At 43.1% G+C, this 24,167-nt stretch overlaps 1 protein-coding gene across 1 annotated transcript in view; it reads left to right on the top strand.

The window, feature by feature from the left end:
- The window catches only part of jakmip3 (Janus kinase and microtubule interacting protein 3), a 42,188-nt gene extending 18,223 nt beyond the window's left edge, over window positions 1-23,965 (top strand). Inside the window, exons 7-23 of the mRNA XM_028568472.1 lie at window positions 216-351; window positions 1,515-1,550; window positions 2,341-2,412; window positions 3,329-3,433; window positions 4,437-4,565; window positions 7,121-7,204; window positions 10,900-10,962; window positions 11,690-11,788; window positions 11,886-11,984; window positions 12,816-12,869; window positions 15,309-15,374; window positions 15,769-15,837; window positions 15,951-16,028; window positions 16,791-17,021; window positions 21,992-22,057; window positions 22,174-22,233; window positions 23,880-23,965. Of these exons, the coding sequence (XP_028424273.1) occupies window positions 216-351; window positions 1,515-1,550; window positions 2,341-2,412; window positions 3,329-3,433; window positions 4,437-4,565; window positions 7,121-7,204; window positions 10,900-10,962; window positions 11,690-11,788; window positions 11,886-11,984; window positions 12,816-12,869; window positions 15,309-15,374; window positions 15,769-15,837; window positions 15,951-16,028; window positions 16,791-17,021; window positions 21,992-22,057; window positions 22,174-22,224 (1,438 nt within the window). The 3' untranslated portion in view covers window positions 22,225-22,233; window positions 23,880-23,965. The remainder of the gene's footprint in view (window positions 1-215; window positions 352-1,514; window positions 1,551-2,340; window positions 2,413-3,328; window positions 3,434-4,436; window positions 4,566-7,120; window positions 7,205-10,899; window positions 10,963-11,689; window positions 11,789-11,885; window positions 11,985-12,815; window positions 12,870-15,308; window positions 15,375-15,768; window positions 15,838-15,950; window positions 16,029-16,790; window positions 17,022-21,991; window positions 22,058-22,173; window positions 22,234-23,879) is intronic.
- Window positions 23,966-24,167: the final 202 nt, after the last annotated feature.

The following is a 24,167-nucleotide window of genomic DNA, read 5'->3' as shown; positions in this document are numbered from 1 at the left end:
TGGACGGTCTCTGCCACTGGTCTTGCCAAATATGGCTTTTAGTCTCGACCGAGTCCAGGTGTCTTTATTATGTTTATAATAATATTGGAGGGGAAGTGATATCTATATTTGTTTAATTGTCCTAAAGCATCTAAGACTCTGTTTAAACTTAGACAGGAAGTTATGTGGATCATCAGTTGCCATGGTAACATCAGTGTTTGTTGTGGTCCACAGAGGAGGCCGAGTTCTCTCAACGACCTGGACCGGAGCCACTCCACCAGTTACCATGGTTACAGCCAAGATGAGAGAGAGATGGAGTTTCTACGGTTACAAGTTCTGGAGCAACAGCACATCATCGATGACCTGTCCAAGGTACAAAATACTACTACTACTACTACTACTACTACTAATAATAATACTAATACTAGTACTATTACTACTACTACTACTACTAATACTAGTACTACTACTAATACTACTACTACTAATACTACTATTACTACCCCTACTAATAAAAAATATCAACCGGACAGCTGCAGCTGATTCAGAACGCTGCTGCTCGAGTCCTCGCAGACCCCCCAGACCTCTCAGGTGGTCTGGGACAGGTCTTCTACACTATGACCCCCCCAGACCTCTCAGGTGGTCTGGGACAGGTCTTCTACAATATGACCCCCCCAGACCTCTCAGGTGGTCTGGGACAGTTCTGCTTTCTGTCCCCAGAGTCAGAACTAAACAGGGGGAAGCAGAGTTCAGTTTTTATGGTCCACATATCTGAAACAAACTCCCAGAAAACTCTCAATTATTTTAAATCAAGGCTGAAGACCTATCTTTTTGATGCTGCCTTTCTTTAAATAATTTCTTATACTGCACATTTCAATTTAAAGCTCCCTTTTACTGGAATAGCTTGCCTGGGTCACTAAGATCAATCACATCTTTGAGATGCTTTAAGACATCTTTGTTCATTTATTTGCAAACAAGCAATTGTTGTAAATGCTTTCCCTAAAGTTTGATTGCTTTTTGGTGGAATGGTTTTTGGTTTGTCTAATTTTTCACAGTTTTCTGTTATTTCTCTATCTTTTTGTTCTTAACCACTGTTCACACATTTCTATTATGATCATTTTTAATATTGGTCATGTCTGGGCATGGGTGTATGGTTGGGGGGTAGCTTGTATGTGAGGGAATGTGTATGTTGTACTGCAATGTCTTGTCTTCTGTACTGTCTATTCCTACCGAGGACCCTCTTGAAAATGAGATGACATATCTCAAGAGGTATTCCTCGTACAATAAATAAATATCAAATATCACTGTAAATTGTATTCTCCTTTCTGCTTTTAATCTTTTAATCATTGTTAACTGCTCTTTAATGTTTTATGTAAAGCACTTTTTACTGCCCTGTTGCTGACATGTGAGCTACAAATAAAGCTGCCTTGCCTTACTACTACTAGTACTATTAATACTACTTCTGTTGATACTCCCTGAACAGCCTGTCCACAGTACTCGTATGTTGTAGTAACAATATTGGTTTTTGTTTTCAGGCTCTGGAGACGGCTGGTTATGTAAAGAACGTTATAGTGAGTATTGAGTAGCACTACTTCCAACACTGTCAGTTCATTTACTGTGTGAGTTGTAGATGACATATTATATTTAAAGCAAAGTTAGAGATGTGAACAAGACTTTTAAAGCAAAGTTAGAATGTGAAAAGGACTTTTAAAGCAAAGGTAGAGATGTGAACACGGTGAAAAATTTAGCAACTGAAGATTGTCCACTCAGGAGTTGGTGGAGATGAAAAGCAGAGATAAAAGAGAGTGAATATTGGCATTACATTCATCACCTTAACACAAACACAACTCCTAATGTATAAATGAACTAGAACTAGAACTACACGAAGAGCGCAGGCCTACGCCCAGGCCAATGGTGCATTCATGTGCTCCTTGACCCCATTTCCTAAGTTGGGAAGTCGTTCTTCTGACTTTAGTGTGTTCACAATCTTTAAGTCGTAATGTGTAAACAACATGAAGATGTGTAGTATTTTATTACTCAGAAAATTTAAACACCACATTTATAGTTGTTTTCAGTGTTTGCGTGACAACAAAGAGAAAATGAAACAAATCAGGTCATGAAATATAATTGAGAAATACAATTTGAAGAAAATAAAAGTGTGTATCTGCCCCATAAATATCAGATCTGCTCCAAAATGTAATGGCTTCTTCCTCGGCCCATGCTAAACCCTTCCACCAAGTTTAATACAAACGATCTCTGTAGTTTTTCTGTGTCCTGCTGACAATCAGACATACAAACTGAGCTGGAAACATGAGCTACTTGGCCGAGGTAAAGACTGATCTTGTTGCTGTGTTTCTGCAGGAGAAAGACATGTTGCTGAGATACAGACGCCAGGAATCAGTCCGGAGGAAACGGACCTTCAGAGCCTGCAGGGTGAGACTACTACTACTACTAATACTACTATTATTACTAATAATACTACTAATACTACTAATACTACTACTACTACAGATATAGATACAGATGTCAGGAATCAGTCCGGAGGAAACAGACCTTTAGAGTCTGCAGGGTGAGACTCCACAATGGTTTGAATTCACATGAAACATCACCAGTTAGTCCACTATGTAGTACTACTACTACTATTGCAGCTTCTACTACCACTACTGCTGCTTATACTAATACTACTACTACTCTACTGCTGCTTGGGTTAAGTCCAGTTCAGAACAAAGATTTACGATGAGACAAAACCGTTTTGGAACATTGCAGGAAAAGTTGCAGCAGTCTGGAGCAGCCGGTCTGGAGTAGCCGGACTCGGCTCGACTCGAACCAGCGGATGCTGTAGAATGTAAGGAATGTTACCTGTGCCAACAGCCAATGAGCTTGTAATAAAGTCAGCTGGTCAGCTCAGTTACAAACTGTCAGCTGGTCAAAATGGCAGAGTTTTAGACGGAGGCTCAACGGGAGAGAGAAAGAGCAGCAGTGGTAGAGTCAATGATAATAACAATTCTCAATGTCAAAGCACCTTTCATTACAATTAAACCCAAAGTGCACGAGTGACTGAAAACCTGTAAGTTCAAACTGAAGTACAGAGAGTCTTACTCTGCAGACGTTACTTCGTCTCGAAACGAGTCTGGTCTGAACTGGGCTTCAGTGTAACGCCTCCTGCTGTCACATCAGACCAAAGAGGATTCTGCTGACTACATTTTATAGTCAACAGGGCTGAAAGCTCAGAGAAAGACTTTGATGAATGCTTCTTTACAGATGTGTTGAAGCTGCTGATGTCAGTATGCCATCGTCAGTATCAGTGACATACTGATCGTTCTTCGTTCTCTCGTTCTGTTTTCCTCAGGTTATAGAAACATTCTACGGTTATGATGAAGAGGCGTCAGTGGACTCTGATGGATCGTCTTTGTCATTTCACACTGACAGAACTCCAGATACAGAACCAGACGAGGTACACAAACTGGTTCTGATTTTTAAAGGTTGAAGGAATCCTAGGCACCCAAGAGGGTAAAGTTTAAGAAACCTTAAATATCTTCTTGGCTATAAAGTAATTAACCATGCCTGTTTCAGCCAGTACAATATGGCAACCTTTGGGCTGTTGCTTAGAACCTGTTGGCTAGAGATCACATGAATAGGTCAATATGAATAGGTAAGAAGTCACATTAGTGGTGTAAACAGGTAGTCACATGACCAGGTCTCGCATTAAAAATCAAACATAATATGAGGGCAAAATAGCATTAAGCAAGTAGAAAAATACATACAAATCATCTTGAAACCGTTTGGTCTTTAGACAAAGCATTCTATCCTATCATTCATTTATAGGTCCCATGACATGGTGCTCTTTGGATGCTTTTATATAGACCTCAGTGGTCCCCTAATACTGTATCTGAAGTCTCTTTTATATAGGCCTTAGTGGTCCCCTAATACTGTATCTGAAGTCTCTTTTATATAGACCTTAGTGGTCCCCTAATACTGTATCTGAAGTCTCTTTTATATAGACCTTAGTGGTCCCCTAATACTGTATCTGAAGTCTCTTTTATATAGACCTTAGTGGTCCCCTAATACTGTATCTGAAGTCTCTTTTATATAGACCTTAGTCGTAACCTAATACTGTATCTGAAGTCTCTTTCCCAAAATTCAGCCTTGGTGCAGAAATACAGCCACTAGAGCCAGTCCCACAATGAGCTTTCCTTAGGATGTGCCATTTCTGTGTCTGTAGTTATTGAGGAGGAGAGAGGGGGGCAAGGTGGAGAGTGGGGGTGTGGCCTTGACCAACTACCACTATGCTCGTTTGAAAGCCATGATGCCTCTATCTCATGGATCACCATTTCTAGCCACTGGGGGACCATAGGCAGGGTGGGGGAACACATGTTAATGTTAAAATATCTCATAAGTGACATTTTCATGCCATGGGACCTTTAAACACATAATGGCCGCCCTTGTTTATGTTTCAGGTGTGTGTGCGTGAGGAAGCAGAGTTTCGTTACCGTCAGCTGACTCAGGAGTACCAGGCGCTGCAGCGAGCGTACGCTCTGCTGACGGAGACGAGTGGAGCAAACTATGACCCCGAGAAGGAGATCAAGGTAACCCAACCTCTGAGCAAGGCACTAACAGGTTGATGGTTCTACCCTCTGTTATAAAGCAAAGCACGGGTAAGATCCATTTTTTTAAACATTAAAACATCCGCAAAATCACCATCACCAAGCCCAGTTTGGTTGAAATAAACCCTTAATTCATCTATTTACATGTGGAAATATGCTGGCTCTATACACGCTAAAAGTCCTGATTATTTACATGGAGTCTGGTGGAAATATGCTGGCTCCATACACGCTAAAAGTCCTGATTATTAACATGGAGTCTGGTGTAAATATGCTGGCTCTATACACGCTAAAAGTCCTGATTATTTACATGGAGTCTGGTGTAAATATGCTGGCTCTATACACGCTAAAAGTCCTGATTATTTACATGGAGTCTGGTGTAAATATGCTGGCTCTATACACGCTAAAAGTCCTGATTATTTACATGGAGTCTGGTGTAAATATGCTGGCTCTATACACGCTAAAAGTCCTGGGGTCTCATTTATAAACGTGGCGTACGCACAAAACGGGGCTGAAAACGTGCGTACGCCACTTCCCACGCAAAGGTTGTGATTTATAAAAAACAAACTTGACGGGAGAATGTGTGGTCCTCCACGCAAACTCTGACCCATGTGTACGCACATTTTGGAGACAAAATAGGAATTGGCGACGCAGATGGTGAGGTGGTGAACTGAAGTCAGACTGCAGAGAGTACATGTGGGAATAACGATTAGGCTACTCTTAATATGTTTAAGTATTAAAAAATAATGCCTCACTCACATTTCTTCACACCATATGAAGATTAAATCCAGCAGTGTTATTTGCGCTTGTACTGAGTTATGATCTATAAACACCTCAAAACTCAAATCTTAAATAAAAACTTGTTCTTAATATTTAATCAGCGCTGTCTCGCCGTCACATTGTCCACTACGGAGCGCAGGAGGAGGAGATGGCCCGACTGCATGGAATACAGGATAGCATCAAATACCCTACCATTAGATAACTGCAGAACTCAGTGTAAATAACTAAATATCTGTCTTTAAAACTGTGCATATATCATCAAATGTCAAAGTCTGGAAATGCAGCCGTTAAGCTCTCGCGCAATCGTTACGCTCTATGTCCTCGTTATCAGTCTAAAATGTAATACTCTTTATAACAAACCCTGCATGAAGAAAAGTGTGTTTGCTTATTACATTTTGATTTCAAATTGTATCTCAGGGTGGGGGATACCACTAGATGTTGCTGTGATTTTAGCAGGGTGTTAACAATCACAAATTGTTGTAGACTAAACATATAAATACTGCGGTGACCCCCGGTGCGTAATGCTGCATGATGGCCCTGCTGGCCCTGCAGGAGGACTGGAATGGAAGAATCAGGAGAAAAAGAGACTCCAGGGACCATGATGATTCCCTAATGTAGCTGTAATAGTAATATAGCTGAGCTCTTGGATCTATGTACTGAATTGGGTCAAGTAGAGAGCAACGCGCCGAAACCGTGCCATCCCGGTCCAAATACAGGTACTCGCCACTCTGGGGGAAACCGGCTGTTTCCAGAGGGAAATGGCTGACAGCTAAGTGTTTTTTAAAATAAATATAATATATAATCTTCAACTTCATCACTAAGGCTTGTTTGGATATAATATATAGTTCTGTTAAATCTTATTATATACGTCTGGTATATCGAAGCTGTCCCCGAGTACCGTAATGCCTGCTGATTTGGAAGATTTTATGAATAAAGGTAGTCTATAGATCCGGTTTCCATACGGACAGGCCGAAATTAGTAATTCCCGAGCGTCTCAGAGTTGTTTTTTTGTTTGTTTTCTCCGCCAGTCGTCATGATTCGTCATGTTTCGGTGTAACGAAGAACAACGGCCAGGGTCATTAACATACTGATCAGCATTCACGAGGTGCTTTACATTGACTATTTATGGTTGAAAATGGGCGTGTACAGGGCGGGATAAGAGGCTGATCCACGTACGCACACTTGTAGTCAATCTGTGATATATAAAGGGAACATTGCTTACAGGTGTGCGTACACACGGTTTTATAAATCAGACTTTTTTTCGGTGTACGCCAATTTGGGCTTTTGGGCGCACGTACACTTATAGGAAGGATCCTACACACAGTTTTATAAATGAGACCCCAGATTATTTACATGGAGTCTGGTGGAGATATGCTGGCTCTATACACGCTAAAAGTCCTGATTATTTACATGGAGTCTGGTGGAGATATGCTGGCTCTATACACGTTAAAAGTCCTGATTATTTACATGGAGTCTGGTGGAGATATGCTGGCTCTATACACGCTAAAAGTCCTGATTATTTACATGGAGTCTGGTGGGTTTGGTGATGGTGATTTCGGGGCTGTTTCATTTTAAATTAAAAGGACTCTTACTTCATTTACTCTTTAACTAAAAGGTCTATCTCTGTAGGGATCCATCCCATAATGTTGTCAGACTCTTAGAATAATAATCTGAGTCTGTCAGCAGCAACAGCAGAACTTTTAGTGACTCTAACTGCTGCTGAACATTGATGGTTGATGGTTCTCCTCTCTCTGTTTCAGACCAGAGAGCAGCTGCTGACTGAAATCAGTCAATATCAAACTAGAGTTACAGATCTGGAGTCAGCACTGAAACAACAAGGACTGGTAAAAAACACACAGACACACACACAAACACTCAGACAAATACACACAGACACACACACGTTACAGTTTGAAACAGAATATAAAATAATGACACAACAGATGACAGATGAGAACTGCTGAACTCTAAATAAAACAAACAGAAAGAAATGATACGATTGGTCCATAGACCAGGTGAGAACATTATCTGCGTTCAGATTGGTTCCAATGTAGACTGCTGGAGAAAAGGGGTGTGTCTTCTTCTGCTGATGAGAGGCGCAGAGAACCAATGAGAGCGAGAGAGAGGTAGAACAAACAGAATAAGGGAGAATAGAGACGTTTTCTGTTCCATGAAGAGACAAACAAAAGCAAACGAGTCAAAACATGCTCAGGTTTAAACCAATCAAAATAATGACTCCACTTTCTGGTCAGGTAGGGGGGAGGAGCTTATCTGACCTGCTCAGTGATCAGTTTGAATCAAAACTCGGCTGACTGTTTGCTCTCTGTGGAGCAAGAGTGAACTCTGCTGATGTAGAGCGTAGAATGTAGAGCAGGACATTAAAGTCCACTTCAGACCAAAGGTCATGACGAGAGGAAACTGATTTAGAAAGTTTCAGCTGACGGTGTCACTGCTACTCAGGCTACATTTACACCGCTACGTTTTGGTTTAAAAAGGAATGTCTTCTGCTACTTTTCCTCCTCTCATTCCCCCTGCTCTGGTGTTCCCCCCTCTCATTCCCCCTGCTCTGGTGTTTCCCCCTCATTCCCCCTGCTCTGACTTTTCCCCCTCTCATTCCCCCTGCTCTGGCATTTCCCCCTCTCATTCCCCCTGCTCTGGCATTTCCCCCTCTCATTCCCCCTGCTCTGGCATTTCCCCCTCTCGTTCCTCCTGCTCTGCCATTTCCCCCTCTCATTCCCCCTGCTCTGGCATTTCCCCCTCTCATTCCCCCTGCTCTGTTGTTTCCCCCTCTCATTCCCCCTGCTCTGGTGTTTCCCCTTCTCATTCCCACTGCTCTGTTGTTTCCCCCTCTCATTCCCCCTTCTCTGTTGTTTCCCCCTCTCATTCCCCCTGCTCTGTTGTTTCCCCCTCTCATGCCCCTGCTCTGGTGTTTTGGTTTAAAAAGAATGCCTGCTCTGTTTCTGTTAGGTCTGAGTCTAGTATAATGGCCCTGAATTGCAGAGACAGAGAGCAATTCAAGGGTGTTTATTAGAAAAAGTCACTAGTTCTGGCAAGAAACGGGAGGCTGCAGTCGAGGGCTGGCCGGCGAGGCAGGAAGAGGGAACAGACTGGCTGTTGAGACAGGAAGAGGGAACAGGCTGGCTGTTGAGGCAGGAAGAGGGAACAGACTGGCTGTTGAGGCAGGAAGAGGGAACAGGCAGGAAGAGGGAACAGGCTGGTCGGCGAGGCAGGAAGAGGGAACAGACTGGCTGTTGAGACAGGAAGAGGGAACAGGCAGGAAGAGGGAACAGGCTGGTCGGCGAGGCAGGAAGAGGGAACAGACTGGCTGTTGAGACAGGAAGAGGGAACAGGCTGGCCGGTGAGGCAGGAAAAGGGAACAGACTGGATGTTGAGGCAGGAAGAGGGAACAGACTGGCTGTTGAGACAGGAAGAGGGAACAGGCTGGCCGGCGAGGCAGGAAAAGGGAACAGACTGGCTGTTGAGGCAGGAAGAGGGAACAGACTGGCTGTTGAGACAGGAAGAGGGAACAGGCTGGCCGGTGAGGCAGGAAGAGGGAACAGACTGGCCGGCGAGGCAGGAAAAGGGAACAGACTGGCTGTTGAGGCAGGAAGAGGGAAAAGACTGGCTGTTGAGACAGGAAGAGGGAACAGGCAGGAAGAGGGAACAGGCTGGTCGGCGAGGCAGGAAGAGGGAACAGACTGGCTGTTGAGACAGGAAGAGGGAACAGGCTGGCGGTGTGGGCAGGAAAAGGGAACAGACTGGCTGTTGAGGCAGGAAGAGGGAACAGACTGGCTGTTGAGACAGGAAGAGGGAACAGGCTGGCCGGCGAGGCAGGAAAAGGGAACAGACTGGCTGTTGAGGCAGGAAGAGGGAACAGACTGGCTGTTGAGACAGGAAGAGGGAACAGGCTGGCCGGTGAGGCAGGAAGAGGGAACAGACTGGCCGGCGAGGCAGGAAAAGGGAACAGACTGGCTGTTGAGGCAGGAAGAGGGAAAAGACTGGCTGTTGAGACAGGAAGAGGGAACAGGCTGGCCGGCGAGGCAGGAAGAGGGAACAGGCTGGCCGGTGAGGCAGGAAGAGGGAACAGGCTGGCCGGCGAGGCAGGAAGAGGGAACAGGCTGGCCGACGAAGCAGGAAGAGGGAACAGGCTGGCCGGTGAGGCAGGAAGAGGGAACAGGCTGGCTGTTGAGGCAGGAAGAGGGAACAGACTGGCTGTTGAGACAGGAAGAGGGAACAGGCTGGCCGTCGAGGCAGGAAGAGGGAACAGACTGGCTGTTGAGACAGGAAGAGGGAACAGGCTGGCCGGTGAGGCAGGAAGAGGGAACAGGCTGGCCGGCGAGGCAGGAAGAGGGAACAGACTGGCCGGTGAGGCAGGAAGAGGGAACAGGCTGGCCGGCGGTCCAGCCCTGCCTTCAGCTGGTCCAGCCCTGCCAGGAGATGGAGCTTGAGAAACGTTAGGGACGTCACCTGTTTCAACAGCCAATAGAGAAGTCAGCAGGTCCAGTCAGCTGGTCTAGTCAGCTACAAACTACAGAAATAAAAAGACAAGAATCTGAGATCTATGCTGTAAACAATGTTATTTAAAAACTGCTGACACGTCTGTCTCTCCACCTGTTTGTCTGTCTCTCTACCCGTCTGTCTACCTGTCTGTCTCTCCACCTGTCTTTCTACCTGTCTATCTCTCCACATGTCTGTCCCTAACTGTCTGTCTCTCTGTCTGTCTCTCCACCTGTCTGTCTGTCTGTCTGTTTATCTACCTGTCTGTCTACCTGTCTGTCTCTCCCCTTTCTGTCCCTAACTGTGTCTGTCTACCTGTTTGTCTGTTTCTCCACCTGTCTGTCTACCTGTTTGTCTCTCTGCCTGTCTGTTTACCTGTTTGTCTGTCCCTACCTGACTGTCTCTCCACTTATCTGTCTGTCTACTTGTCTGTCTGTCTACCTGTCTTTCTACCTGTCTGTCTGTCTACCTGTCTGTCTCTCCCCCTGTCTGTCTCTAACTGTCTGTCTACCTGTCTGTCTACCTGTCTATCTCTCCACATGTCTTTCTACCTGTCTTTCCCTAACTGTCTGTCTGTCCCTAACTGTCTATCTACCTGTCTGTCTCTCCACCTGTCTTTCTACCTGTCTGTCACTCCACCTGTCTACCTGTCTCTATCTCCCCCTGTCTGTCCCTACCTCTCTGTCTCTCTACCTGTCTTTCTACCTGTCTGTCTCTCCACCTGTCTGTCCCTAACTGTCTGTCTCTCTGTCTGTCTCTCCACCTGTCCGTCTATCTGTCTATCTACCTGTCTGTCTACCTGTCTGTCTCTCCCCCTTTCTGTCCCTAACTGTGTCTGTCTACCTGTCTGTTTATCCACCTGTCTGTCTACCTGTCTCTCTCTCCCCCTGTCTGTCCCTACCTTTCTATCTCTCCACCTGTCTGTCTGCCCCCTGTCTGTGTACCTGTCTTGCTCTCCCCCTGTCTGTCTACCTGTATGTCTGTCCCCCTGTCTCTCCACCTGTCTGTCTGTCCCCCTGTCTGTCTACCTGTCTGTCTCTAGGATGTGAAGTGGGTGGAGGAGAAGCAGGCTCTGTACCAGAGGAATCAGCAGCTGGTGGAGAAGGTGATTAATCATTAACTTTATTATCACAGTAATCACTGATTGTTGCTGACTCATCATCAGCTTTAGAATCACAGTAATCTTGTGATTGTTGCTGACTCATCATCAGCTTTATTATCACAGTAATCACTGATTGTTGCTGACTCATCATCAGCTTTATTATCACAGTAATACACTGATTGTTGCTGACTCATCATCAGCTTTAGAATCACAGTAATCCCATGATTGTTGCTGACTCATCATCAGCTTTAGAATCACAGTAATCCCATGATTGTTGCTGACTCATCATCAGCTTTATTATCACAGTAATCACTGATTGTTGCTGACTCATAATTCACTCACTGATGGAGGACAAAGAAACACTCCCTGTCTCTATGGCAAAATAGTACTTCCAGTTTACATCCCTCAAAGCATTATGGGAACTGTAGTCCCCAAAATCAGAGCACGATCACGTCCTGAACAGAAATAAGACAAAGAATAAGGATACGAGTAAATTAATCCATCAATATGGACTTTTGTGTTGCTAGATAAATATTGTTTTCACATTACTTCTTTTATTTTAAATAAAATGTATTACATTGTTTTCACATTACTTCTTTTATCTTAACTAAAGTGTATTATATTATTTTCACATGACTTCTTTTATTTTAAATTAAATGTATTATATTGTTTTCACATGACTTGGATCAGAATATTCTTAATGTGAACTATAAAACCAACATTGTTGCAGGTGAAGCAGATGGAAGGAGAAGAGCTGCAGCTGGAGAATGAGATTCAGGATGCCAGAGATCAGAACGAGCTGCTGGAGTTTCGGATCTTAGAGCTGGAGGTAAAAGCACTCAGACAGACGTAGACTACCACCACAACGGATAAAACGCTCCGACTGACACCACGCTGTTTCTATGGAAACCATGTTTACTGTTCAGGAGAGGGAGCGACGTTCACCTGCCATTAACTTCCAACCACTCCATTTCCCAGAAGGCCTCAGTCCCCTGCAGCTCTACTGCGAGGCAGAGGGAGTCGCTGTGAGTAACACAACATCTGCTAACACATCTGTAATATTATGGAGAAGCATAGTGAAACACAGAGATTTGGTTAAAGTGACATACTACAAAGGTTTTAATGTCATTCATTCACAGAGAAGGTACATAAAAGAAATGCAATTCATCACATGGGGAGCTTCCAGACAGTGTTCCCCAGCATCTCCCCAAAAACAAGCAGCATAGTCTGCTGTTTTATACAAAAACAGTAACCAGTGACAGAGACTGTCTCCGTATGGTTTATTTAGCTGTTTCCTTTAGTGCAGGGCTCTTCAATGTTTTTAAGCCAAGGAGCCCTTGTTTGTTGTATAATAAACTGGGCCTACAATACTGTGTAGGTCGGCCTAAAGCCTTTATACATACTGTACCTTTTTTGAAGAGAATACTGAGCTATTAAAATAGCCTAATAATTGTTGCCATGGTTTTATAAACTTTCCAAAATTAACAATAATTTAGAGTCCCCCCTGCATTGACACTGAGGACCCCCTAGGGGTCCCCGACCCCCTGTTGAAGATCCCTGCCTTAGAGGTCACTAGACTTTCTGTCCCCAGGTTCCAACGTCAGGCTGTGTGTAGGTTACTTAGTCCACATTCAGATCCTCAGAAACAGTCTGACGCCTACAGCTGTCACGCATGAGCACATCTCCACGTCACAGCTCATACAACACTGAGATCATTCTGAACAGATGCATTCAGAGAAATGTTGAAATGATCAACAAAAACTTAAAGGATCATATTTTCCTTAACAGTGAACACGTGTACAGCTGTCAACAAGCTGTCAACATGCTGAGTAATGATTGGCTGTTTGATTCCTCAGGACGTTGTGATCAGTGAGTTGATGAAGAAGCTGGACATTCTGGGAGATAACGCCGTAAGTGTATGTTGAATTTATTTTGTTCCTGTGTTTTATAGGTCTTACCTCTTTGTTTAAAAGATCGCCAAATAAAAAACACTTACCCTACAAAGAAGCTAAAAAAAACGTGTTGTTCATTGGGTTCTTGAATTTCCAAATGCCGTGAATGCATCTTGGAAGAAAGCGGTGACATATTGTAAAAATGCTCCATAATTAAGCCTCCTTCTGATGAAAACTTGATGGAAACATGTTGATCCATGTCCGTTACTTACTGTGATTGGCCAACAGATGACTATAAACATGTCTTTGATCTTAGAACTAAAAATAACCATAGGATAGCAAAATTAGAACATGTTGCAATGTTGTTATTAAGGGCCTGAAGCCAGCGGGTTGTTGTTTTTAATATTTGCTATGGCAGCACTGCTCATTTACATCATGCTATAAATGGCAGCAGATTGAGCATCTATTCTGTGGCAAGAGTAACACCACAGCGAGCATAGCTAGCCTTTTGGCTCCGCTGTCTCTTAACCTGCACCCCCACGCCAGGAATCTTGGTGTCATCTTTGATTCATCACTTTGCTTTGAGAAGCAGATCAATTCAGTGGTGAAAAGTTGCTTTTTTCAACTCAGAAATATTGCTAAACTGAAGGCCGTCCTGTCTTGTGATGACATGAAGACTGTCACCATGGCATTAAACTCCTCCAGGCTTGATTATCACTGTACCTGGGTGTTGGCCAGTCCTCTTTGGCTCATCTGCAGCTGGTGCAGAATGCTGCAGCGAGACTTCTGACTGGCACAAGGAAAAGAGAAAGTATCTCACCGATGCTAGCATCCCTACATTGGTTACCTACTAAATACAGGATTTTTGTTTTTAAAGCCATATATGGTCAGACTCCCCAGTGTACTTCAGAACTCCTCAGCCCCTACGCCAATTCCAGGCCTCTTAGATCCTTGAATCAGCTGTTTTTAACTGGTCCTGGATCGAGGTTAGTGGGTAAAGGAGATTGAGCCTTTTCTGTGGCAGCGCCAAAGCTTTGGAATAATCTCCCACTTTGTCTCAGATGCTCCCCCTCCATTGATAGTTTTAAAACACACCTCAAGACACATTTGTTCTCAATGGCTTTTAGTTGCTCTTAGAGTTTTTTATTTTTAGCATTTTAATAATTATTTATTTTTATTCAATTATTTTAAAAAACTTTTAGTCTTGCACCTTGTACTGTATTTTCTTGCTTTTATTGTTATTTTATTTTTATTTGTGTTATTTTATGACTCCTTTTGCTTCGTCTGACGGGACAGACCCAGGCTCTTGGTAGGCGGTGTCTGAAGGGACAGACCCAGGCTCTTGGTAGGCGGTGTCTGAAGGGACAGACCCAGGCTCTTGGTAGTAGGTGTCTGACGGGACAGACCCAGGCTCTTGGTAGTAGGTGTCTGACGGGACAGACCCAGGCTCTTGGTAGTAGGTGTCTGACGGGACAGACCCAGGCTCTTGATAGGCAGTGTCTGACGGGACAGACCCAGGCTCTTGGTAGTAGGTGTCTGACGGGACAGACCCAGGCTCTTGGTAGTAGGTGTCTGACGGGACAGACCCAGGCTCTTGATAGGCAGTGTCTGACGGGACAGACCCAGGCTCTTGGTAGTAGGTGTCTGACGGGACAGACCCAGGCTCTTGGTAGGTGGTGTCTGATGGGACAGACCCAGGCTCTTGGTAGTAGGTGTCTGACGGGACAGACCCAGGCTCTTGGTAGGAGGTGTCTGATGGGACAGACCCAGGCTCTTGGTAGTAGGTGTCTGACGGGACAGACCCAGGCTCTTGGTAGGGAATGTCTGATGGGACAGACCCAGGCTCTTGGTAGGAAGTGTCTGACGGGACAGACCCAGGCTCTTGGTAGGCGGTGTCTGATGGGACAGACCCAGGCTCTTGGTAGGAGGTGTCTGATGGGAAAGACCCAGGCTCTTGGTAGGCGGTGTCTGACGGGACAGACCCAGGCTCTTGGTAGGTGGTGTCTGATGGTGCCAGTTGGGGGTGTGATGAACAGTGGCAACAATAGTCACAATAAAGATAATGGATCAGTGACTAGAAATAGTAGTTGTAGTAGTTCATGGTGTTGCAGGGCACTGCAGTGCGCTACAGGGAGAGGCATGGCATAGCAGAGCACAGCAGGGCGTAAATAAACTTGACTTGACTAAAAAATGCTGTGCTCATCCAATCATGGTGAAAGAGGGGCGGGACAAAGACTAACCATCCTACCTGTATAAGTGCTGAAAAACAACAACAAATGAACACTGTTAGCCACAAAGAGCCCTCTCTCCTGAGAGTCTCAGCCTCTTCAGCTACTGGACCTTCTCAGAACAGACTCTGGCGTGTTCTGCTGGTGGAAACAGGCTCTTACATGTTGTTGACATGTTACGATGTCTTGTTTACATGTTGTTGACATGTTGTGTGCGTGTCTCATGCAGAATCTGTCCAATGAGGAGCAGGTGGTGGTGATCCAGGCCAGAACGGTGCTCACTTTGGCCGAGAAGGTAACACACACATACCTCAACACGCACTGTTAGTTTGTGTCCACTGTAAGACATACCTGTCTCTCTCTACCTGTCTCTCTCTACCTGTCTGTCTCTGCCTGTCTGTCTCACTGTACCTGTCTCTCTGTACCTGTCTCGGTCTCTACCTGTCTCTCTCTACCTGTCTGTCTCTACCTGTTTTTCTGTACTTGTCTTTGTCGCTACCTGTCTCTGTCTGTCTCTCTGTACCTTTCTTTGTCGTTACCTGTTTCTGCCTGTCTCTCTGTATCTTTCTGTCTCTGTCTCTGCCTGTCTCTATCTCTACCTGTTTCTCTTTACCTGTCTGTCTCTACTTGTCTGTATCTGCCTGTCTGTCTCTACCTGTCTGTCTCTACCTGTTTGTCTCTCTGAGTAGTGGTTGGAGTCCATCGAAGTGACGAAATCGGCTCTGCAGCAGAAGATGTTGGACATTGAGAGTGAGAAGGTGAAAACTAACCACCAGCAGCAGTAGGGATGTATCATTCACAGATTCTGTTGCTCCCAGAAGCTTTGGCTGACCTTTGACCTCTGGTTGTATTGTTGTTGTTGTTGTATAAGGATCTGTTCAGTAAACAGAAGGGTTACCTGGATGAAGAGTTGGATTACAGAAAGCAGTCGATGGATCAGGCTCATAAGGTCAGTGAGAGCAGCTCTTTAACATCTTAGACAATTGTTTGGGGAGTATTTGTTGGAACCCTAACCCTAAGGCTGCCTACACACTGGCTGCGTTGCGGGATCATGTCAGCTGCGTGGCGTGAGCGTTTTTATTTCAGGTCCCATGTTAACAGGTTAGAGCGTGCACACTGCCTGCGTGACATGCACGTATCAGGCGCGATTCGAGCTGAAAACGCGTGCCTGCTAGAAATAGGACGACGCCTATTTTTCACGCCACACGCCAGCGTGTTGGAAGCGTTTACAGGCAAAATAGAATAGGAAAAGATGTTTATATGTCATTTAGACACAAATACATTTAATAAATTACATGTTGATGTTTGAAAGTCTCGAGGTCTGGACATGAATGCAGATATAAATGTCTTTTAAAAAAGAAATTGATTTTTAAATATTGCACCTGTCAATCCGGAAGGAAATATTCTGGAGCCTATTTTGCCGTCAATGCTGCCGACGTTGTCTCTGCTGTAATCAGATCAGAATATATTTATATTTATGTTTATGGGAAACATCCATGTGTCCAGACAAGGCTAGCAGCAGCAGCACCACCACGTCAGACACCTTTCTGGTGTGGAAAGACGTAGAAAAATAAAATAACAAAAACCAATCAATTAGCTGCTAACATGGAGACACAACAAATGAATGACCATGGAGTGTAGAGGGGTTTACTGTAAAGGTGTTGCTGGAGCAAAGGAACTGTGGAGGTGTGATGTTGTGGTTGCCTTGCAGAGGATCCTGGAGCTGGAGGCCATGTTGTTTGAGGCCTTGCAGCAGGAGGAGCACTTCAAGATGGACGGATTCAAGATGGAGGCTGGTCTGTCTGAAACCCTGACGGAGGAAGAGAGGGAGGGGCTTAAGAGAGCAATGGACCAATGGAAACGCTCTGTGATGTGTGAGCTGAGAGAGAGAGATGCCCAGATCCTCCGTGACAGGATGGAACTGCTGCAACTCACACAGCAGGTAAACACCTTTTCTCCAGACATTGGGGACAGTGGGGACAATGGGGACAGTGGAGACACTGGAGACACTGGGGACACTGGGGACAGTGGAGACACTGGAGTCACTGGGGACACTGGGGACACTGGGGACACTAAGGACACTGGGGACACTAAGGACACTGGGGACACTGAGGACAATGGGGACACTGGGAAAACTGAGGACACTGTATTAGTAGATCGTCTCAAGGATATTTTTGAGTTCGATTCTTGGCGCTTTGTTCAGTGCGTTTAATTGAGGTGTCTGAGGCTTTTCTGTTTGACTGTTTTCTTTATGCTTTAAACAACATGTAAACATATAATACTTAAATATTTAGAAATATTTGTAGAAATGTTTGACGAAGTTCCAAACCTTACCCATTACCCCCTCTTACCCTAACCCCCTTACCCTAACCCTAACCCTTAAACAACAGGTTAAAATACAATACATACATATTTTGAAATATTTGTAGAAATGTTTGATGAAGTTCCAAACCTTACCCATTACCCCCTCTTACACACTAAAAACTCCTGGGTTATTTTTTCAACCCAGTTTCTGGGTTATTTGTGTTGGGTTAAAATTATGGGTTATTTTTTCAGAGAGTAACCCATTTTCTGGGTTATAGGGCTAATATTTTGACCCAATGCCTGGGTTGTTTGGGTTTCTGGGTTATTTTTCAAAGAGTAACCCATGTTCTGGGTTATAGGCTTGGCTTTCTCTCTCTCGCTCTCTCTCTCTCCAATGTATTTTTGGGTTAGTTGTCTTGACATCAGACCAGCTTATTTTCTCCTCTAAACGACACTTTGGTTCCTGGGGCAGGGAAAAAAGGTAAGCATTTTCATCTTAGTGGTAGTTTGTTGCAGAAAATGTGCTTGTTCAAACCGTGCTTCTAAAATAAACTCTCTTACGTTCCATTAGCTAACTTAACTAGTTAGCTAGCTAGCTTGCTTGTGAAGAGTAACTGACATTTACGTTATTTCAAAGGAGTCGTAATGGAGACATGTCAATGCTGTATCGTTGTTATCTATCTATCTAGCGCTATGTCTGTTTGCACATTAAAATTAACGTTATCTAAGTAAGTAAGTTATCGGTTTTCTTTTTTATTAAGATGTATCTGAGTCACTGTATGCTACATTGGCTGGCTAGCTAGCTAGCTACCACAAATGTTAGCACGCTAAAACGTAGATAACATTGATTTAGCTCGGTTTAAGAAGATGTTTATGAATAAAACGTTACTAACGATAGCTAATCCACCGACCATTAGAAATGTACGGACATTATTATTGGATATTTTCTTGCTGAAAAGTGAACATGCAGAAAAAGGAGGGAAATTTGTATTCAACTATCACGTAGCCTATATTTTGAATGCTCACGTTTCCATGTTGGATGTATTTTTAATTGTTTGTTAATGTTACTAAAAGTTATGTATTAAGTACTTTATGTAGTTCCTTTTAAATAAAAAATGCAAAAATGTAATGCTGACAAATCGCCGGTTCCCGCCCGGGGCTGTGGTGTACCTCTGATTTATACACAACTCCCTGGAAGTTATCTCTGTACATTTATTTTTAAGGATGAATATACAGAACAAATTTGTAGAGTAGATTACACTCGTTTTTAAAGGAGGGAAATTTGGACAGCCAAGAAAAAAAATCTATTGTTTTTTTAGGTATAACCTTTTACATAAATCAGGCTTTGAATGATATATGAACTAATCCCTATTGTAAAAACCTTAGGAATATAGAGAGGAAGGAAACTTGAAAGTTTGCTGTAACGTTATGTAAGTTCCATACATTACAGGTGAATAGTGTAATACATTTTAACAACATGAGACTTCTTCCTTTTTACCGACATTAAGACAATTATTTTCCTGTATCATAATTTTTCTGAAATGTTTCTGTTTAAATGCAAACAAGGCTTTATCTACTGCTAACTTTTGGGCAAATAGACAGGGTAAAATAAACATGTAATTGTGTCTCTGTTTTTTTGTAATAGTCTGAAAGAAGAAAAATAGCCCTCAGCCTCCTCAGCTGCACACCCCTCAGCCTCAGCCGCATCAGCCTCCTCCTCAACACACACAGGAGCAGCTAGACCCTATTGGGGAGCAGCCTCCGTTCATGCTGCTGGACCAGCAGGAAATGGAGCATGAGTCAGGAACAAACCTGAAAAACCTCTCCCGGGGCAGTGGACGTAGCCCTGGAATAAGGAACCTGAAATTCCCTCCTTCAATTGGTAAGAAAGAAAAGTAGTACAAATATATGTGTTCTACCTCAATGTTAAATGTTACTCAGATCATTTAAAATGTGTGTTCACAGAAGACCCCCAGGACTACCAGCGGTACCATGAGGGCAGCTGCCCCACTTCCAAGCAGCTGGAAAATGCACAGTCCAATGTGTCGAGGGTCAGGTCTTTTATATTTTACCTGGCAAAGGGACAGACTGAATTGTTCAGTTTGCTATTTTAAGGAACATTGATGGCATCCAAAAGTAAGTGTGACTTTCCCTATGAATTATTGTGAAATGGTTATGACACACACCCAATGTGAACCGTGACTAACTCAAAGCCTATGTTTCTGCAGATACACAGCCCACCTCCAGTCCATAGCAAGGTTATTATAGTTTTTTGTAATACCTCGTTTTTTTTAATTTCAGTTAACGACAATGTTTTTTCCCATCTAGTTTTCGTTATTTCGTTTGTTTTCGTTAACGATTATAACCTTGGTCCATAGGCAAGACCATCACAACGGCACATTTCTACCTGAGAACCATGCAGCAGTTCCTCAAATGATTTTTCGGGAAACCCTGCCTGCCCAGTCTCACCTGACTGCGATGGATGTGGTGAGCGTGCTGCGCCCCGTCACAAAGTGCATCACAGACACAACCAGGAACGTTGTCCTGCACCAGCTGGCAGTGAAAAGCCACAAGAAGGCCAGGATAATATCCTGCAATGACCTGAAGCGGTGTCAGGAAGGGGCCACACTGAGGATCCCAGAGCTGCTGGGTAGGGTGCATCCTCTTTCCAAAATAGTGAAAATAGTCCATCTCCAACAGAAGCCTGCCGTGCATAGTGATGTGTCCTTGTTTGTGTGTGTTTCTTCCCCTTCGTGTGCTGAAATACTTTTTTTCTCTCCTTTCAGACGCCCTGGAGGAGAACCACACACCGTCGCCACGGTACCGTTTTTACGGCTACTTTGCGGCTTTCACAGCCTCCATTACGGTCATTGCCCGGGGGGTACTCGGTAACCTCCGGGTTTGCGAGGTCAAAGAGGTAAAACAGGCCTGGCGATGAGGGTTTTGTGATCTCTGTAAGTACAAAAATCTCTTTGTCCTGTTGTCATTGCTTGTGAGTCTGATGTTTTTGTTAATGTTTCCTCTGAAAGAGTCCGTCCATTTTCTGTGTATTGCAGATCAGGGAACACAAGACTAACAAGTCCTTTGGGGTGGCCCAAATGTTCTTAGAGACTGACGAGTTTCGATGGCTGGAGAGGTGGCAGTTTATGGCGAGGCTGCAAATTGTAAGTAAAACTCTAAGATATGTACTTTAAAGACTCAGTCCATTTATGTCTGTTACACCAGACCTCACTCTGTGTTTTGTGTTTGTGTTTCCTCAACAGACACCACAGAAGGCCCGAGAAGTCTCATGAACACGCCAGTGTGCTTCAACCTAACTTGTGTGGTGGGAAATGTCTTCAGGCACACTGGAAAATAAGTTTTGTTTTTAATACTTTGCTTTTGTATGAGCTGGATTATACAGTACACCAAACGTATTATGAATAAAACAACATGGATATTCCATTACTATGGGTTCTTACCGACATTTCAAAACCATTTATGACGGGTCGGGATATTGCCATTCTTGTGTAACCCAGACTAAAAGGTACACATGCATAGATTCACGAGGGAGTGGAGGGGGGCATTTTATAGCATTTTGATAAGATGCATAATGATATTAATCAGATACAGTAATGCACACAAAAAGCAATGGTTTCTATGGGAGAAAAACAAACATTATGTACATTAGCCATGCCCTACAGGAATTGGGATTTTGTACGTTGATACATTTTGAAACCACTGCACCACTTCAATAAATGATACATGATGTATGTTCTAATGTCTAAGTTTTACATAAATTAAATAATTTGCACATATATCTATGTGTATGTTGTCAGTCATTGTACATTTAGGTTGAAATTGAGTGATGCTTGACATTGAAATCATATCAAAATATGTCAGTACATTTTGACGGAATTTTGACGTCAATGTTTGATGTCATATTGATGTTAAATTGACATCAAATGCTCACTGGGAAGTGTGTGTGTTTCTTTCCTTTTTATATAGATTTTAATTTAATTTAATGCAATACAAATGTAAAAGTGCTTAAAGTGTGTAATATAATGTAAAAATGTTTTATTTTCTGAAATAAGGCATACTGGCATAGTAACCCAAGTTAGGTTATTTTTGACCCAACCCCGGGGTTAAAAAGGGACCAACTAATTTCTGGGTTATTTCAACCCAGAAAATTGGGTTGTTCTTTTGACCCAGAAGTTATTTATATAGTTATAGGTTATTTTAACGAAACATTTGGGTCAGGTATTTAACCCAGAAGTTGGGTTATATTAACTACACTGTTGGGTTATTTTAACCCAAGATTTGGGTCAAATATTTAACCCAGAAGTTGGGTCAAAAAGAATAACCCAATTTTCTGGGTTGAAATAACCCAGAAATTAGTTGGTCCCTTTTTAACCCAGGAGTTTTTAGTGTGTACCCTAACCCTAACCCCCTTACCCTAACCCTAACCCTTAAACAATAGGTTAACATACAATACATACATGTTTTGAAATATTTGTAGAAATGTTTGACGAAGTTCCAAACGGTCTTAACCCAGGTGAACTTTGAAACAACAGTCTAAGTTGGCGGTGATGTGTGAGTTCATCTGTTATTGATGTTTGTGTCTGGCAGAGAAACAAAGAGTTGGAGGAATTTATAGAAGCACAGAAGCGACAGATTAAAGAGCTGGAGGAGAAGGTACCGACCCTAACAAACATTATGAAGACATGAATGTACAGCTAGCTTTCAACACAAGGACACTGGAAAACACTTTGCTTTCTGTTAATTAACTCTCACTCTCCACTCTTTTGCAGTTTCTATTTTTGTTTCTGTTTTTTTCTTTGGCCTTCATTCTCTGGTCCTAACAGCAGCTGGTGAGTCACACAGCAACAATACTATTATTATTATTAATAATAATAATAATAATAATAATTTTTATATATGTATACATGCACTAATGTCATTCTCTGGTCCTGACAGCAGCTGGTGAGTCACACAGCAACATGTTACTGATGCATTTGGGAGGGTTTGGAAACACATTTTACAACTGGGCAAGAGTTTAAAGGTCCCATGGCATGACAATGTCACTTTATGAGGTTTTTAATATGAGTTCCCCCAGCCTGCCTATGGTCCCCAGTGGCTAGAAATGGTGATAGGTGTAAACCGAACCCTGGGTATCCTGCTCTGCCTTTGAGAAAATGAAAGCTGAGATGGGCCGATCTGGAATCTAATACAGTCAGTCCCCTAATACAGATACAGGATTAGGGGACCAATAAGGCCTATATAAAAGGGACTTCAGATACAGTATAGGGGACCACTAAGGTCTATATAAAAGGGACTTCAGATACAGTATAGGGGACCACTAAGGTCTATATAAAAGAGACTTCAGATACAGTATTAGAGGACCACTAAGGTCTATATAAAAGAGACTTCAGATACAGTATTAGGGGACCACTAAGGTCTATATAAAAGAGACTTCAGATACAGTATTAGGGGACCACTAAGGTCTATATAAAAGAGACTTCAGATACAGGATTAGGGGACCAATAAGGCCTATATAAAAGGGACTTCAGATACAGTATAGGGGACCACTAAGGTCTATATAAAAGAGACTTCAGATACAGTATTAGAGGACCACTAAGGTCTATATAAAAGAGACTTCAGATACAGTATTAGGGGACCACTAAGGTCTATATAAAAGAGACTTCAGATACAGTATTAGGGGACCAATAAGGCCTATATAAAAGGGACTTCAGATACAGTATAGGGGACCACTAAGGTCTATATAAAAGAGACTTCAGATACAGTATTAGAGGACCACTAAGGTCTATATAAAAGAGACTTCAGATACAGTATTAGGGGACCACTAAGGTCTATATAAAAGAGACTTCAGATACAGTATTAGGGGACCACTAAGGTCTATATAAAAGAGACTTCAGATACAGTATTAGGGGACCACTAAGGTCTATATAAAAGAGACTTCAGATACAGTATAGGGGACCACTAAGATCTATATAAAAGAGACTTCAGATACAGTATTAGGGGACCACTAAGGTCTATATAAAAGAGACTTCAGATACAGTATTAGGGGACCACTAAGGTCTATATAAAAGAGACTTCAGATACAGTATTAGGGGACCACTAAGGTCTATATAAAAGAGACTTCAGATACAGTATTAGGGGACCACTAAGGTCTATATAAAAGAGACTTCAGATACAGTATTAGGGGACCACTAAGGTCTATATAAAAGAGACTTCAGATACAGTATTAGGGGACCACTAAGGTCTATATAAAAGAGACTTCAGATACAGTATTAGGGGACCACTAAGGTCTATATAAAAGAGACTTCTGATACAGTATTAGGTTCAGTATTATATAAGAGCACCATGTCATGGGACCTTTAAGAGTTTACCCCAGATATATATAGTTACTTATCTTTGTATTTCATTTTGCAGTAAATTATTGTATCAATCAATATTAATATGTCAGAGTAAAGGAGTGAATGTTTCTGTGTTTTAGTGTCTGCATCCCCCAGACCAAACAGCTGATCACTCAGCCGGTTTCAGACCAAACAACAGAAGAGAGTTCAGAAGGATTCAGGAGGATTTAGGGTTTGAACTAGCAGCTCACTGACTGTCAGGCACTCTCCCTCCAGCTGCCAGCAGAGCTCTCCAGGCTGCCAGCTGTCACCGTCACACCTCACAGATGAACTAACTAGCTTCCTGTTAGCTTCTGTTGACCAGGAATTTCCAGTTTAGACACCTTACATGCTGTTTTCACCTGGGAGCAACACAGTAAACTGTTTTT

Source organism: Perca flavescens, chromosome 21 (assembly GCF_004354835.1).
Source record: "Perca flavescens isolate YP-PL-M2 chromosome 21, PFLA_1.0, whole genome shotgun sequence".
In the NCBI taxonomy this organism is placed as follows: domain Eukaryota; kingdom Metazoa; phylum Chordata; class Actinopteri; order Perciformes; family Percidae; genus Perca; species Perca flavescens.
This window is presented reverse-complemented; position numbering and strand designations above follow the sequence as displayed.